A 16,264-nucleotide genomic window follows, 5' to 3' on the forward strand; every position below is an offset into this window, starting at 1 on the left:
AGTTATATAATCTTTAAATTAATATAACAATTTTTTTAAGTCCTCTCCAATTTCCCTAGACTATTGCCACCGGCTTATGGTAATCAGCAGTTACTGTTCACCATGAGCTCTGTGTGGCCACACCAGTCACTTTGAGCTTTATAACACACACACACACACACACACCCCACCCATTTCTTTTCAGGGAACTCTGATGTTCCATTCGCCTGTCCATCTCCCAACAGCACTACATTAGAGAATGAAGGATTCAGAAAAATTAAGTCCTCGTTCTGCAAATCCTTAAGTAGGCCTTAGAGCTCAGGAATGCCGATTCCCATTGGGTGGAAGGGGCATGGGAAGGGGCCAGTGCTGAGGTCCTTGGGCAGATTACAGAGCTGGTAAATCCAGCCTGTTTAATGTGACAGGAGCTGACACTGCTCCTAGAACAGAGTGGGACCCCTCAGGCTCACTTCTCAGGTGCCCATTTGCTTTAGGTTTCTAAATTTTACATTTTGACCTATTTTATAGTCTTAGGCATCAACTGGGAGGGATACCCTTGTTCATCTAGGCCAGTGATGGCGAACCTTTTGAGCTCGGCGTGTCAGCATTTTGAAAAACCCTAACTTAACTCTGGTGCCGTGTCACATGTAGAAAATTTTTGATCTTTGCAACCATAGTAAAACACTTATATTTTTGATATTTATTTTATATATTTAAATGCCATTTAACAAAGAAAAATCAACCAAAAAAATGAGTTTGCGTGTCACCTCTGACACGCGTGTCATAGGTTCGCCATCACTGATCTAGACCCACTTCAAATGCAGTAGAGGAAACCTGTCTTTTGCTTGGACATTCCCAGGAGATAGAACCTCAATCCACAATAGGAAAGACATCCCCACTCAGGGTGTTCTTAAAGTGGAAACTAGCTTCTCTAACTTCCATCTTTGATCCTAAAGCTGCTTAGTGGGATTATACATAGAATAAGGCTCATTCCCCTCAGCTGGTGAACACTGGAAGATTACGACTTTCATGGACTCCTAGAAATTTAAAGCCACAGGGGAACTTAGAGACTATTTCTTTCAATACCCCACATCAGTTCTGAGAGGTGAAGCCATTTGTCCAGGTCACACTAGTCTGAAGAACTAAGCTCCTGTCTCCCTTCACTATGTCTCTCTACCCACTGGCTGAAATAATGCAATGTCTATGTCTTTTTACTTCTATAGGCAAACCACTAGCACTCCCACTTTGCCCAACCCTTTTATCCTTCTTCAAGATTTTACTAGTCCAATTGTTTTAACTTTAGCTAGAAATAGTTGTGGAAATGATTGCAATTATGTTAACACTGTAATATGAAAACACTTGTTTATCAACATTTTATATGCTTTATTGAAAGTTGACAAGTGCAACAGTTAAATACAGTGACACCTTACAACTGTGTAGAGAACATGCACAGAAACATATGCGTATAACTACTATACAGGTAATAGGCAGAACCCCCTACTGGGAAATTCATCTCATTAGCTAAAACTGATCATTTTTCAAAGTATTTAACCAGCTCAATCAAAACACTTCAGTGAACAGGAATTTACTTCAAGATATTCAGCAGCTATAAGATTTCAGATTACACAAAGTGACTAACTGGGCCAAATTCTTAAAATTTCTTTAGGTGTGGTTTTCTTCACGTAGCATTTTTAATGTAATCTCTATTAAAGACAATCCACACCTCTTCAGACAGCCAATGAAACATCTAAATTTCAATCTGTACAACCTAAATAGTAGTTAGTCCTCTATTGTACAAAATAGTTATACTACATACACAAATATATAATAAGCAAAACATCCTTCATGGTAAGATAGCCTAGGTCCCAGCTACCTGTCACCTTTTAGTCACTCTAATAGTTTTGTGTCATCCACTGTTTCAGCAAGAGGCACACAGTACAGTTGTTTTTTATGGATTTTGGTGACAATCAATGAACTGTTTCCCCTCATGTTAGAAGAGACTATGCACCAGTCTTTCCTTTTACCTCCCTTTCAAGTTCCTCATGGGGAGAAGAGGAGAGAGGACAGTCCAGTGGAGCTCCACTGCTCCGAAGCCCCATGTTGTACACTATGTGCAAGCAGGAGAACTCCTGAAAGTGAGGGCAGGGAGCAGGGAAGGGGTGGAAAGGCACACAGCTCCTCAGCATGAATTAAACCATTTCTCAAACATCTGCCAAGCTGCATGAGGTCCCAGTATATCCATGCTAATTCTCTTATTCACCTTTAATTCACCCAACTAAGAAATTTCTTCAAGCCAAAGCACATGGGTGTTTAATACTGGAAAAAAGAGATAATGGCATATATCAGTCTCACGTCTCTTTTGCAGCGAGCAATGAAATGGGTGGTTGTGGAGGTGGATTCCCCCTAGAGCATCATCTCGGGTCTGTTGAGTTCAGACAGCAGCAGCCAGTTCTGCAGGGGGCATAGGAGGCTATGCAGTTGGTCCTGAGCCCTGGGAGGCTGGCTGGGCCGGGGGCTGTGTGGTCCCCTGCGGCTGTGTGGTGGCAGGAGGGGAGCCAGTCTGCAGCTGGGCCTGAAACTGGGCAAGCTGCTCAGGACTGGCCAGTGTCTTCAGCAAATTGTTTTCCTGCTCCAGCTGGGAATTTTTCTCTATTAGTTCTTTGATTTGCTCTTTGAGGACCTCCACTTCCTCTCTAACCGCATACATCAAATGGCTTTTCACCAGATCCTGAAAGGGAGAGGAAAAAAAGGGTTTAACTTCCTACTTACTATTTCCCAGATTCTGTATTTCTAAAGTATTATTTTGCCTGGTTCTCCTTATCATTTACATAACCTGCCTTTATTGTTCATTTAATGGCAAGGGGAAAATCTACGGAATGCAATCACAACAGTTCAATACTTAAGTTTAATGTGTAACTGATGAACTTTTTAAGTCTATGCTCTTTTTGCAGCCCTTAGCCAACAACGCAAACACTCCATTTCCTATTTGAGGTGGCACTATGCACAGGGCTCCGAGTCGCCAAGCAGGAGCCGGCCGCAGGGATGTCCAGGCCACTTCCCCGCCCCCAAGTCCCTCCGCCCTCCGCCGCCACCAGACCGACCGCCTCCCTCAGCACCGGCTGCAGCCAGTTCCTACTGAGCAAGTTGCCGCATTTTCCTCCCTCCACCCTCACCCCGCCCCCCCTTTCGTGATTAAGCTGACATCACAGAAACCTGAGCAGCCATTGCAGCCAATGAGAGCTCGATTTATTTATAGCTCCGAATTAAAAGGTTCAGAGTTTGCCTAGCAACAGTGGGCAGAGAATCCCGTGAGAAGAGCCACAGGCGCTGCTCCAATAACAAAGAACGGCCAAGGCGGAAATAAAAAAATAGGAGAAATCCAAGCGCAGGCTGGGAAGACAAAACTTTTTTCGGATCCGTATTCATTGTGCAGTCACCTGTGTCACTGGAGCCCATCTGTGCCCAGTCTACAAGGCCCCTTCTAGAGATCCTCACTTCTGGGGTCTCCGCCCCACCCGGGATCCCCAGTGAACCTTAGGATTTCTAGTAAAGCCACATCCCTAGAGATGCGCTCACGACTGAAGGACACGCAGGGCCAAGCACTTCCCTAGCAATTCCCCGGCAAAAGGGACACCTCTGCACAGATCCCGACGTGGGAGAGAGCGGTCTTGGAAAGAACAGTCAATACTCAGCGCCCCCTTCTCTCTCCCAAGGCAGCCTTGGTTCGCGGCTTCGCCCTGGCAGAATGGAGGCAGTGCAGGCATTTCTGAATGTATGAAGAGCAATCATCATCTTAACTACGAATGCACTGGTTCCATCCTAAGACATCTCGCTTTTTGTACTGTGCCCACATTAGTACAAACGATTTGTAATCAGTACATACCATAGCTTGCTCGATTTTGTTGTCAATAGCTACCACACTTGCACCAGAGGAGCTGGAAAAAAAAAGGGGGGGGGGATCAATAAATGGAATTATCTTAAACGTCCAACAAACACACAAAAGGATTTCCTAATTCTGTGATGTTTCTAGCATCATTTTTGAAATATTCTTTAAGGCTATGTAATTATATTTTCCTCTAGAAAAACATAAGTCACTCTCTTAATAACGAATATCCAGACATTTCCCTATTTTAGTGAGCCACAAAGGGCTAAATTACATAATGTGCTAAAAGCCCGTTCTCTGGCCAGGCTAGCGAAAAGAAGGCTATTCTAAACATTGCAAAAAGCAACATCCATGTCACCAGATCTCTCGGCAGTGGACAAAGGAATTTGCCGGGCTATCTTTCACCTGCATTATTACAAGTACCTCGAGTAAATTTTAAAAAACTATCCCAGCCGACATTTACCTATTGTCAAGTCTCACAGAGGCGTTTTCAGTCCCCAGCAAGGATGACAAGAAAGAAATTGAGAAATGTCTCAGTTGGTAAACTCCTAGATCCATCGCCACTGGTCTACACCATTGGGATTTCATGCAATTGCAGCCAAAAACACCCTCGCGGCAAAAAAAAAAAAAAAAAAAAAAAAAAGAAAGAAAGAAAAGAAAAAGGAAAAAAAAAGGGAATATGAGCAGCCTGTCTGAGCTAGGTAAAAATCTTCCAGCTCTCTGCTGCCAGGGAGAAACAGAGAACAGCTGCCCTAATTTACAGAGACCCGGCGTCTGGGGCTGGCGATCCAGGGAAGATGCCGATCACAGTGCTGTGCTGAGAAGACTCTCAGGTCGGCGGCCGGGCTCCACTAGGATCTAGACCAGGGCTCTGGTCTCGGTGCAAAATATATTCAGGGAAGAGCCGCGCCAATTGGCCAGCGCGCCAATGGAGCCGCCCCTTCTCCCTGCTCCCGGCTCCCTTCCCCGCCCTCCTCCCGCTCTGCTGCCTTCCCCCCATCCCCCGCCCCCAGCCTCCGATCCCGCTCATCGGGTGGGCTGGCCAAGGCCGCGCTCGCGGGGGCCCGGGTGCGGGGCCTCCGAGCCTCCATTGCTTCCAAAAGCCGGACCACTGCTTCGGCAAAAACGTCAAGAGATCCGGAAAAATACGATCGGGGCCCCGCACGTGCTTACGTTTATGGAAGTCAGACCCCGTCCCTGGAGCTGCCTGTCCCCGCGGCTGCAGATCGGCAAAAGCTTCCTATTTGCAACCAGAACCGTCTGAGCTACTGGGCATGCCCAGTCCCACTGCTAAGACTTGCAGGAGCTCCAGTGTCTCGATTTCAATTATCTAGTTCTTACAGGCAGCAGTAACGGGAGGATTTTACAGGCGGTTTTTATTTATAAAGATGATAACCTTGCTGTAATAATACTTCTGTTTAAAGCCTGTGAATTTTACACTGGATCTTAGAGTAAAAAAAAAATCACATTTGCTTTTTGAGAAATACTACCTTTCCGTGAATTTATTACTTGTAGAAACAAAAAACATTACATCGTCAGCTAGGCACATATATATTGAAGCAAAAAGTAATCTAACAGATAAAATCAAGGGGATCCTCCCCAAATATCCCTAAAGCGGGAAGCCTTAACATAGCCATCACTTCTTTTTCTACTTATAGCTAGAAAAATCAATCTACAGGTTGAATCCTACTTATATCTGTTTTCAGTTAAGTCCCTAAGGCAAATGTTGGGAGTTTAATGGCTATTTTTATAAGCTCAATCCTACAGAGGGACTGAGGAACTGTAAAATATGTATTTCACCTTTTTGGCCACAATGACCAAATAATTCCCTTCTCCAAACTCAAATCAAGAGATCTGGTGTAAAATAGCTTAATCCGTTATATATGTCCTCTATTAACTTGAAATATTCAGGGATGCATCATTTGAGGTAACAATTTAATAATACTGAAAATTAAAGACCTTAAATTTGCTTACTATAAATTATAAAGTTTGCAACTCAATACAGTTAAAAAGGCAAATTTAACCTCGACAATACTGCCCCCTAATGGCATAATAGTATAAAACCAGAAACCAAAAAACACTAGCTTTCTAATCCATAGACAAGTTGTGTCATCACAAATAATTCCAACATAAAATTTGGCTATGGAACATGTTATAGTCACACACACACACAACACACACACACACACACACAAACACACAGTCTTGTCTTTCCTCTCTCAAACAAGCATTCTCCCTCAAGCAGCATCCTTTTAATTTAAAACATTTTAATTGCCATCATAGCCTTTCAGACATTCTTTTAAATTGACTCAATACTGGCAAGGAGCATTTGGTTTTAAAAATTGTATACAGTGATTAGGAACCAAATCTGGTGAATGTGGTAAGTGATGGAAAGGGCAACTCTCTTTTTGGTTAAAAACTAAAGTGTGATTGACTATAAAGCAATAACATTTTTTATTTTAAGGTTATAGAAAGATATATTATTCTCCAAATTTCAAAGCTTTGTTTTTTAATAACAAGGAAAATCTGTTAGCATATTTATATTTTATAAAAATTAATATGTATACTATCTCATGATAGAAATTTATTTGAGGAAGGTACCCATTTTTAGTAAAAACAAAACAAAACAGAGTAAGTGGAAGCTTAAAAATCATAACTTGAGGAACAGGCATATGGTCCCTATATCTATGAATGCTAGACAGAATTATTACTTTACAGGTTACACTTATCACTAAAACTACCTATAATTAAGTTTATTTACATATTTGAACTGCTCAGGAAAAATTAAAGCATCATCTTAAGATAGAGATTAACCAAAGAACATATATGCATAACCCATGGATAGACAATAATGTGGTGAAGACCTGGGGAGGGGATGGGAGTGGGATGGAGGGGGCCAATGGGTGGGAAAAGGGGGACATCTGTAATACTTTCAACAATAAAGATAAATTTAAAAGAATAAAAATTAAAAAGCTGAAAAAACACACAACACCTTAAAGCAGCGGTTCTCAACCTGTGGGTCACGACCCCTTCACAGGGGTCGCCTAAGACCATCGGAAAACACATATATAATTACATATTGTTTTGTGATTAATAATTATGCTTTATGTTCAATTTGTAACAATGAAAATACATCCTGCATATCAGATATTTACGATTCATAACAGTAGCAAAATTACAGTTATGAAGTAGCAACGAAAGTAATTTTATGGTTGGGGTCGCCACAACATGAGGAACTGTATTAAAGGGTTGCAGCATTAGGAAGGTTGAGAACCACTGCCTTAAAGTCATCTATAAAAATAAATTTAAAATTCCCAGCTGAAGTTTAAATTACTGAATTAACTGAATTTTATTTATTCATGATGTTCTTAAAAACAAACAAAAATGTTTTGTTTTTTCATTTCATTCATTTCAACTGGTCTTCCATTGTATTAAGCTATAGAGGCCAAAACACAAGCATGTTTAATCCATATATCTTATAGTCATCTCCAATATTTTGCTATTTTAAGTAAAATTGCAAGAAATGTCTTTGTACATACATCCTTGAACATTTGTGTATATACTTCTGGAATATTTGCAGGGCCAAAAGATATGCAACAAAAAGGATTAGAAACATATTTCTTTTCATATATTTCAATAAATGTGCTAGATTCCTTTAAAAATAGATTCTTGTCTGAAAACTAAAAAGATAATTTTAAAAAGAAGGCAAAGAACTTGGAGGAACTCTCCATGGAGGAAAACCCATAGATCAGAAATTTCTGAAGCACAGATGGCTAACTGCTCTAAAAGATTCTTCTCTTTGCAAAACAAAACATCTAACATGCAGCCAGAGCTCAACAAAGGCTAGTGGATAGGACAGGAGAAGACCGCCATGCCTCCAGGAGAGACTCCTGAGGGCGTGAAAGATAATAACCATCTTCAGCACTGGACAGAGATCAGGTCTCACTCCAGAGAGGAATCTGGAGCACAGGAAACAGCCTGGACATTTGAAATTAGGTGTTTTGTTGTTGTTGTATTTGCTTTTCTGTTCCATTTTGCCTAAGAGCCTTTTTCCCTGGGTTCCAGTTTAATCACTTCTGCATATTAATCACACACATCCTAGGATATGAGAAGAGGAGCAAGGGCAGGGCCTGTATGTTCCTAATTCAATGACGTGCTTTTCTTCCAAACTTGATCTGACTTGACTAATACAGGTTAACAGTTTGGGAATCCATCACTCAAAAGGATAATCTACATCTCCCCTGTCCAAACTCTCCACAAATCTAGTGACTGCGAGAGAAGAGGCTGAAGCATATCGCCCTGCACCTGACCAAATCACTGTTGTCTAGGACTGCAGGTCACTTCCCCTCTCCTAGTTTATTCTCACTAGACACTGGGATAGGGTTATCAGGTCTAGCAAATGAAATTACAGGATCCTCGGTTAAAGGTGACTTGCAGATAAACAACAAGTAATATTTTAGTGTTGGGTTCCACATACTGTCAGAACAAGAAGCAATTCAAAAGAAATCAAAACAAGAAAATTTAAACTTATTTTAAATTTCCTTGATTTCTATAGAAAAGTTGGAAGATAAAGGTGAGAAACTCCATCAAAAAGTAGAATAACCCCGTTTGAGGGAAGCATCCAGGAGGCAGTGTGGAGAAGGGGTTTAAAGACCTGAATTTGTGCCGCTAGGCTTGTACGATTTACTGTTTGGCCCTGGATTGTGGACATGAGCTGCAGCTACCAGGCCGGCTTCCTGCCTGTGACCCATGGACGGTCACGAGCCAGAGATTTTAACTGGTCTTGTTATTTCTCCTGGCACAAGCTGGTCAAGGACCAATGGCTGAGAGCAACCAAGAACAGGGTTCAGTCATGAATGGGTTTTTGCAACAATTGCAACTAGGCCATCAGTCACTGGTTTCCTAGGGCAGCCCCTCCATGTGAATTGCTTACTGCACAGGTTCACCCTTCCAGGTCCTGCAATCCCAAGCTCTGGACACAGAGCCCAGCAGTATTTAATGGTCATGTAAAAAGCACAATAAAATTTGAAATGCGTGCCATGCAGAAAAAAAAGAAAAAGAAGTGGAATTGAGAGACGAGATTATGGGATGAATCTAGGAGGTCCACCATCAAAATAGAATGAATTCCAAAAACAAAGAACAAAGGAAAGGACATTATAAAAGAAATAATTCAAGATTTTTTTTTCCAGAACTAAATGACATGACCAAATGGCCACCACAATAAATGAACAATCCCTACTTGTTTCCATCATGAAACTCAAATCACTTGGACAAAATCCTAAAAGCTTCAAACAGAAAAGGAAAAAAAAAAATTACAAACACGGGAACTAGTATCAGAATGGCTGGCTATGCTGGCTGCCAGAGAACAATGGAGAAAATGTCCTTAAAATTCTGGAAGAAAAATATTTTTCAGTTGGCCAAATCATCATATAAGTGTAAAAGTAGAGTAAAAACATTTTCAGACATATCAGACAACAAAATGAGGAACAAATCTAGAAAAGGGGTTAAGCAAGATGAATAAATCCTAGAGATCTGCTATACAACCTTGTACCTACAGTCAACAATACTGTGCTGTGGTTCATTTAAAATTTTTTCAAAAGCATGGATCTCAGGTTTAGTGTACTTACCACAATAAAATAATTTTTAAAAAATAAGAAATGTTGTATATTCCAAAAGTTGAGAGAGAGGGGTGGGGGGTGGAGGGAAACAACACATGAACCAGGGACTCAAACATTGGAGAGAAAGAAGGGAATCCACAACAGAATGATGGGAAAGGAAACCCCAGCACCGCAGCGGCTGAGCAAGCCAGGCAGCAAGTGGTGTGTAATGGAGCACAGGAAGATGAGCGCCTTGGGACAGAGCGCTTCAGTGGCATAAGCATGCCCAGGGCAGGGGAGCTACTGACAGGTATATGATGGATCTCATGAAGCAATTAGATACGTTTGAAGACAGTTTTACAGAAAATAAAAGCAAGAAAAATAATATGCTTATAAATAAAATTTACATATTTATATTATTTTTATTGGTTTAACTTTTAAAAGGGTAACTATTGAGAAGGTGGTGGGAAGAAAAAAATGTGTGGTAACAATGGTTTAAATGTGCTAAATTGTAATCTATTAGGTGTAGCTTGATTAGAAAATATAAAAATTGAAAAAGGAAGAAGTGACAATATAAATATTTTACACGGACATGTATAGGCAAATATGAGAAGACATAAAAATGAAAAGTGGCTGCTTCTGAGGAATACACTCAAGGACTAAAAAATGAGGAGCTGCTAATACTGTTTTTTTCTATTCACTCTATTTGATCTTTAAGTGTGTTCAGGCATTGCTTTGATTTTTAAAAAAACACTGTATTTTAAAAATAAGAGAGAGAGAATGGGATCTGCAGAGGGTCCCTCTGCTCCCAGGCTTCAGCTGAGCACTTACCAGCACATGCTACCTGAGGAATGAGGCTGGGAAAGAGCCATGCAACGGAAGCAGGCAGAACAAGTTTTGGAAATCACATAGGTCAGGAATAGTTGGTGTTACTACTAGCTTGAGTAAAAAAAAAATACTTGTAAACACGGGGCACCAAATATCCAGAAGGATACTATCAAAGCAGTGGGGAAAAATTATTTCTAGACTGAAGGATGTTTTGGTCTTCTATATAGTTTAAAAGGAAGGCTTGAAAAGATCAAACTGTTTCCAAGTAACTTAATTTTGTCCCAAAGCAAAGCTCAAGGATATTAAATAAAATACAGTTAGCACCCAATAATTTACAATGTCTGGTATCCAATGAAAGGTACCAGGCATACAAACAAGCAAGGAAATATGACTCATAATGAGAAAGAAAACCAATCAATTAGAATGACCCAGATATGACAAAGATGATATAATTCCAGTCAAAAACATGAAAACAATTATTATAACCATATTTTACATGTTCAAAAAGGTAGAGGAAAACATTATCATATTAAGTAGAGGTATTGATGGTATAAAGAAAACCCAAATTAGATTAATGAAAATGAAAAATACAATGTTTAAGAACAAAAATACACTGCATGGGATTAACAGCAGATGAGACAGGGATGAAGAAATATTAGTGATCTATCAGCAACAAAAAGTATCCTATATAATGAAGAGCGAATATGCTAATTAGATCGAACAACAGAATGACCTTCCGGAAAACCTGCTGGACAAAGCCAGGGCTGCGAGGGCCGAGCTCCTTGCACAAATTTCATGCATCGGGCCTCTAGTCCAAAATAACTGGGGGAAAAAAAGAAAACTGAAAAAGGAACAAAGAAATGAACAAAAAAGAAAGAATCATTGAACTTTGGGGCAATTTCAGGCAAATATATGTAATAAAGTCCCTAAAGAAGAAAAAGAGGGAATGAGAGAGGAAAATGATTTGAAGTAATAATGGTAATTTTCTTCAAAGTTTATTTAAACAATAAATCCACAGATCTAAGAAGCTAAACAAACCTCAAGCAAGACTGTTGAACCTCAGAGGAAAGGCAGGGGAGGGTGGGTGGGAAGAGACCAACCAAGGAACTTGTATGCATATATGCACAACTGATATCAGGATACAGACAATGGGGTGGTGAGAGCCTGGGTGGGGAGGGGGAAGTGGGCTGGAAGAGATTAATGGGGGGGGAAAAGAGGAACTATGTAATACTTTCAACAATAAAGATTTAAAAAAAAAAAAAACCTCAAGCAAGAGAACTGTGAAGAAAACTATAAGGTATATCATAATTATCATAATCAAATAACTTAAAACCAGTGATAATGAAAACAATCTTAAAAGCAGCCAGAGAAAAGAAGGAGTAATACACAGAGCAACAAATAAGAATGGTAGCAGATTTCTGGGTGGAAACTAGACAGAAGCTAGACAGAAGACAGTGCAGCAATATTTTTAAATTGCTAAAAGAAAAATCTTAATGTCCAGTAAAAGTATCAGTCAAAATGAAGGCAAAAATCATTCTTTCTCAGATATCTAAAAGCTGTAACAATTCATCATCAGCAAACCTTCATTATAAGAAATTTTAAAATAAGTTATTCAAGCAGAAGGGAAAATGGATACCAGAAGGAAATCTAGATCTATACAAAAAAGTGAGAAGCAGCAGAAATGGTAAATACTGGTAAGTGGTTAAATAAAAATAAATAAATTCCTATTTAAATCTCTTTTAAAAAGAGAAAGCAAAAATAATAGCAATGTATTGAGGGTGGGGGTGGGGGTGGGGGCTATAACATATGTAGAAGTAAAATGTATGATAAAAATAGAATACAGGCCAAGAGGCCTTCCACTTGAAAGAAGACTGTGCTAAGTTAAAGATGTGCAGTTGACCCTTGGACAACATGGGTTTGAACTGCACAGGTCCACCTATACAATGATTTTTTTCAATAAATATCTGTACTGTTTTGCATTTGTAGTTGGGAGTCTGCAGAAGCAGAGGACCAACTATATGCATGCATTAATCTTCACCATTTTATATAGAGGACTTGAGCATCCATGGATTTTGGTATCCACAGGGGTCCTGGAACCAATCCCCCACAGATATCACGGGACAAATAAGTTTTGTGAAGTCAAAAGTTGTATGTGATTTTTGACCGCAGGAGGGTTGGTGCCCCTAAACCCCTCTTTGTTCAAGGGTCAATTATATACTACAAACTCTAAAACAATTGAAATGACAGTATAAAGAGTTATAGCTAATAAATCAATAAAGGAGAGAAAACAGAATCATAAAAAAATATACAATCTAAAAGAAGGTAGAATTAGAGGGAAAAAGGAATACAAACAGAACAAAAAACAACTATCAATACTCACAGTAAATGTAAATATTCTCAATTAAGCACCATAATTAAAAGGTAAAAATTGTCAGGTTGGATAAAAAAAGCAAGACCCAACTATATACTGCTTATAAGAAATACTAGAGGCCCAGTCCACGAAATTCATGCACGAGGGGTGGGGGTGGGGGGTTCCCTCAGCCAAGCCTGCACCCTCTCCAATTGGGGTCCCCTTGGGGGATGTCCAACTGCCGGTTTAGGCCCAATCCCTGTGGGCCTAAACCGGATTTGGCCTAAACCGGCAGTTGGACATCCCTCTCACAATCTGGGACCACTGGCTCCTAACTGCTCACCTGCCTGTCTGCTTGATAGCTCCTAACTGCCTCTGCCTGCTGGCCTGATCACCCCTAATTGCTCTCTCCTACCGGCCTGGTTACCTCCAACTGCCCTCCCCTGCTGGCCTGATCACCCATAACTGCCCTCCCCTGCTGGCCTGGTTACCCCCAACTGCCCTCCCCTGCAGACCTGATCTTGCCCCCAGCTGCCCTCCTCTGCTGGCCAATTTGGTTCTGATTGGTCAGTTTCTATGCCAGTCAGCATCAAAAGCTCTGTCTGCTAGGCAGCCATTGGCTCCCCACAGCACCCAGATTTTGTTCTGATTGGTCAGTTTCTATGCCAGTCAGCGTCAAAAGCTCTGCCTCTTAGGCAGCCATTGGTTCTTCACAGCACCCACATTTGGTTCTGATTGGTCAGTTCCTATGCCAGTCAGCATCTCCGGGCCTATCTCTGGGCCTGATCAGAGAGGCAGAGCTGAACAGCAGTCCCCAGCGGAGGCAGGGAGATAAAGAAAGTCCCGGCTACTGGCGAAGCCCGGAAAGAAAGAGGGAGAGAAAGAGAGAGGCAAGTACTGATCAACAGCTGCCACTGAGGCTGTGGATCAGACCCTGCCTCTCTCTCTGGGTCTCAGCCCCCTGGGCAGTCAGTGCTGGGTCACCAGGCTGCAGCCAGGCAGTTCAGTGCTGGGTCACCACAGCAACCCAGTGCACTGACTGAAGGACTTCCGGGTTGGTCAGCCTTCCGTCGTGATCAGTCGTTACAACCCTGGGCTTTTATATATTAGGATACTTTAAATATGAAGGCACACATTCCATTTTATCAATCATAAAACACTGAAGTGGCTATATTAATCAAATGAAATGGATTTCAGGCCAAAAATCATTTCAGATCTAATGGAGGCATAGAACTATCAGAAAACAAAAGAGAAAATGGCTATAGGAAATCCTCATACATCAATAATTACCCTAAATGTAAATGGTCTGATTCACCAGTAAAGAGGCACAGAGTAGCAGAGTGGATCAAAAACAAAACCCAACCATATGCTGCCTATATCTAAGACACATCTAAGCAGCAAAGACAAAGGTAGACTCAAAGTAACAAGGTGAAAAATGATTCTCCAAGTAAATATCACCCACAAAAAAGCAAATGTAGCCTTAGCTGGTTTGGCTCAGTAAATAGAGTGTTGGCCTGCGGACTGAAGAGTCATGGGTTCGATTCCAGTCAAGGGCACATGCCTGGCTGTGGGCTCCATCCCCCTAGGGTTGTGTGCAGGAGGCAGCCGATCAATGATGCTTTCTCTCATCATTGATATTTCTATCTCTCTCTCCTTTTCCCTTTTCTCTGAAATCAATAAAAACATATTTTTTTAAAAAAGCAGGTGTAGCCATACTTATATCTGACAAAATACACTTTCAGATAACAAAGATAACGAGACAAAGATAGACACTTTTTAACAATAAAGTTAACATTACATCAAGAAAACATAACACTTCTTAATAGATATGCACCCAACCAGGGAACACCAAAATGTATTAAACAGCTACTCACAGAACTAAAAGGAGAAACAGATCAAAACATAATCATAATTGGGGAACTTAATACTCCATTGACAGCTCTAGATAGGTCAACCACACAAAAAATCAATAAAGAAATATCAACCTTATATGAAACACTAGACCAAATGGACATAATTGACATTTACAGAACACCACATCCCAGAACATCAGATTATACATTCTTCTCCAGCGCACATGGAACATTCTCACGGATAGACCATATGTTGGGTCACAGAACTAGCATCAACAAAATAAAATAAAATAATTAAAATTATACCTAGCATATTTTCTGACCACAATGCTTTGAAATTAGCAATCAACTGCAAAAAGGAAATAAAAAAAATCCACAAATATGTGGAGATTAAATAACATATTACTAAAAAATGACTGGGTCAAAGAAGAAATAAAAGATGAGATAAAAAGATTATATCGAGACAAATGAAAATAACACAACATATCAAAACCTCCGGAATGCAGCAAAAGCAGTAATAAGAGGGAAGCTCATATCATTAGAGGACTATCTCAAGAAACAAAAGAAATCCCAAGTAAACAACCTAACATCATATCTTAAAGTACTAGAAGAAGAAGAACAAAAGCAACCCAAAGTCAGCAGAAGAAAGGAACTAATAAAATTAGAGCAGAATTAAATGAGAACAAAAAGACTATACAAAAATTAGTAAAACAAAGAGCTGGCTTTTTGAAAAGATTAATAAAATTGACAAACCCCTGGCTAGACTCACTAAGGAAAAAAAAAAAAAGACCCATTTAAACAAAATCAAAAATTAGAAAGGAGAAATCACCACAGACATCACAGATATACAAAGGATCATATTAGAATATTATGAAAGATTTTATGCTACCAAATTCAATAATCTAGAAGAAATGGATAAGTTCCTAGAAATATATAACCTTCCTAGACTAAATCATGAAGAATTGGAAAATCTAAAAAGACCGATCAGCAGTGAGGAAATTGAAACAATCATCAAAAAACTCCGCCACTCCCCGCCATCCCCCCCACCCCACCGCAAGAAAAAGTCCAGGACCAGATGGTTTCACCAGTGAATTCTACCAAATGTTCAAGGAAGAATTAAAACCTATCCTTTTCAAACTCTTCCAAAAAATTGAAGAAGAGGCAGTACTTCCTGTCACATTCTATGAGGCCAATATAACCCTGATACCAAAACCTGGCAAAGATAACACAAAAAAAGAAAACTACAGACCAATATCACTGATGAATAGAGGCAAAAATCCTAAACAAAATACTAGCAAATCAAATACAACAGTACATCCAAAAAATAATAAATCACGATCAAGTGGGATTCATTCCGGGGCACAAGGATGGTTCAACACATGCAAATAAATCAATGTAATACACCACATTAACAAAAGAAAGGATAAAAAGCATATGATCTTATCAATAGATGCAGAAAAAGCATGTGATAAGACACATTCATTTATGATTAAAACACTCAATAAAATAGGAATAGAAGAAAAGTACCTCAACATTATAAAGGCCATATGTGATAAACCCTTAGCTAAAATTCAATGGCAAAAAACTGAAAGCTTTTCCCCTAAGATCAGGAACCAGACAAGGATGTCCACTCTCAGCACTCTTATTCAACACAGTGCTGGAAGTCCTAGCCAGAGCAATAAGGCAAGAGAAAGAAATAAAAGGCATCCAAATAGGGAAGGAAGTAAAACTGCCACTTTTTGCAGATGACTTGATCCTGTATATAGAAAACCCT

The 16,264-nt window shown here is 40.0% G+C and overlaps 1 protein-coding gene across 5 annotated transcripts in view; it reads right to left on the reverse strand.

Moving 5' to 3' along the window:
* Positions 1–1,341: 1,341 nt before the first annotated feature.
* Positions 1,342–16,264, reverse strand: part of TSC22D1 (TSC22 domain family member 1) — a 145,788-nt gene continuing 130,865 nt past the window's right edge. For 3 of the 5 annotated variants that reach the window (XM_036297350.1, XM_036297353.1, XM_036297354.1), the window contains exons 2-3: positions 3,863–3,914; positions 1,342–2,707 (exon numbers count right to left, since the gene is read on the reverse strand). In XM_036297350.1, the coding sequence (XP_036153243.1) occupies positions 2,450–2,707; positions 3,863–3,914 (310 nt within the window). In that variant the 3' untranslated portion in view covers positions 1,342–2,449. Of the gene's footprint in view, positions 2,708–3,862; positions 3,915–4,325; positions 4,779–5,035; positions 5,185–16,264 lie in introns of those variants that run through there. The other 2 variants (XM_036297352.1, XM_036297351.1) reach the window with 2 other exon arrangements.

This window comes from Myotis myotis, unplaced genomic scaffold, assembly GCF_014108235.1.
Source record: "Myotis myotis isolate mMyoMyo1 unplaced genomic scaffold, mMyoMyo1.p scaffold_m19_p_3, whole genome shotgun sequence".
In the NCBI taxonomy this organism is placed as follows: domain Eukaryota; kingdom Metazoa; phylum Chordata; class Mammalia; order Chiroptera; family Vespertilionidae; genus Myotis; species Myotis myotis.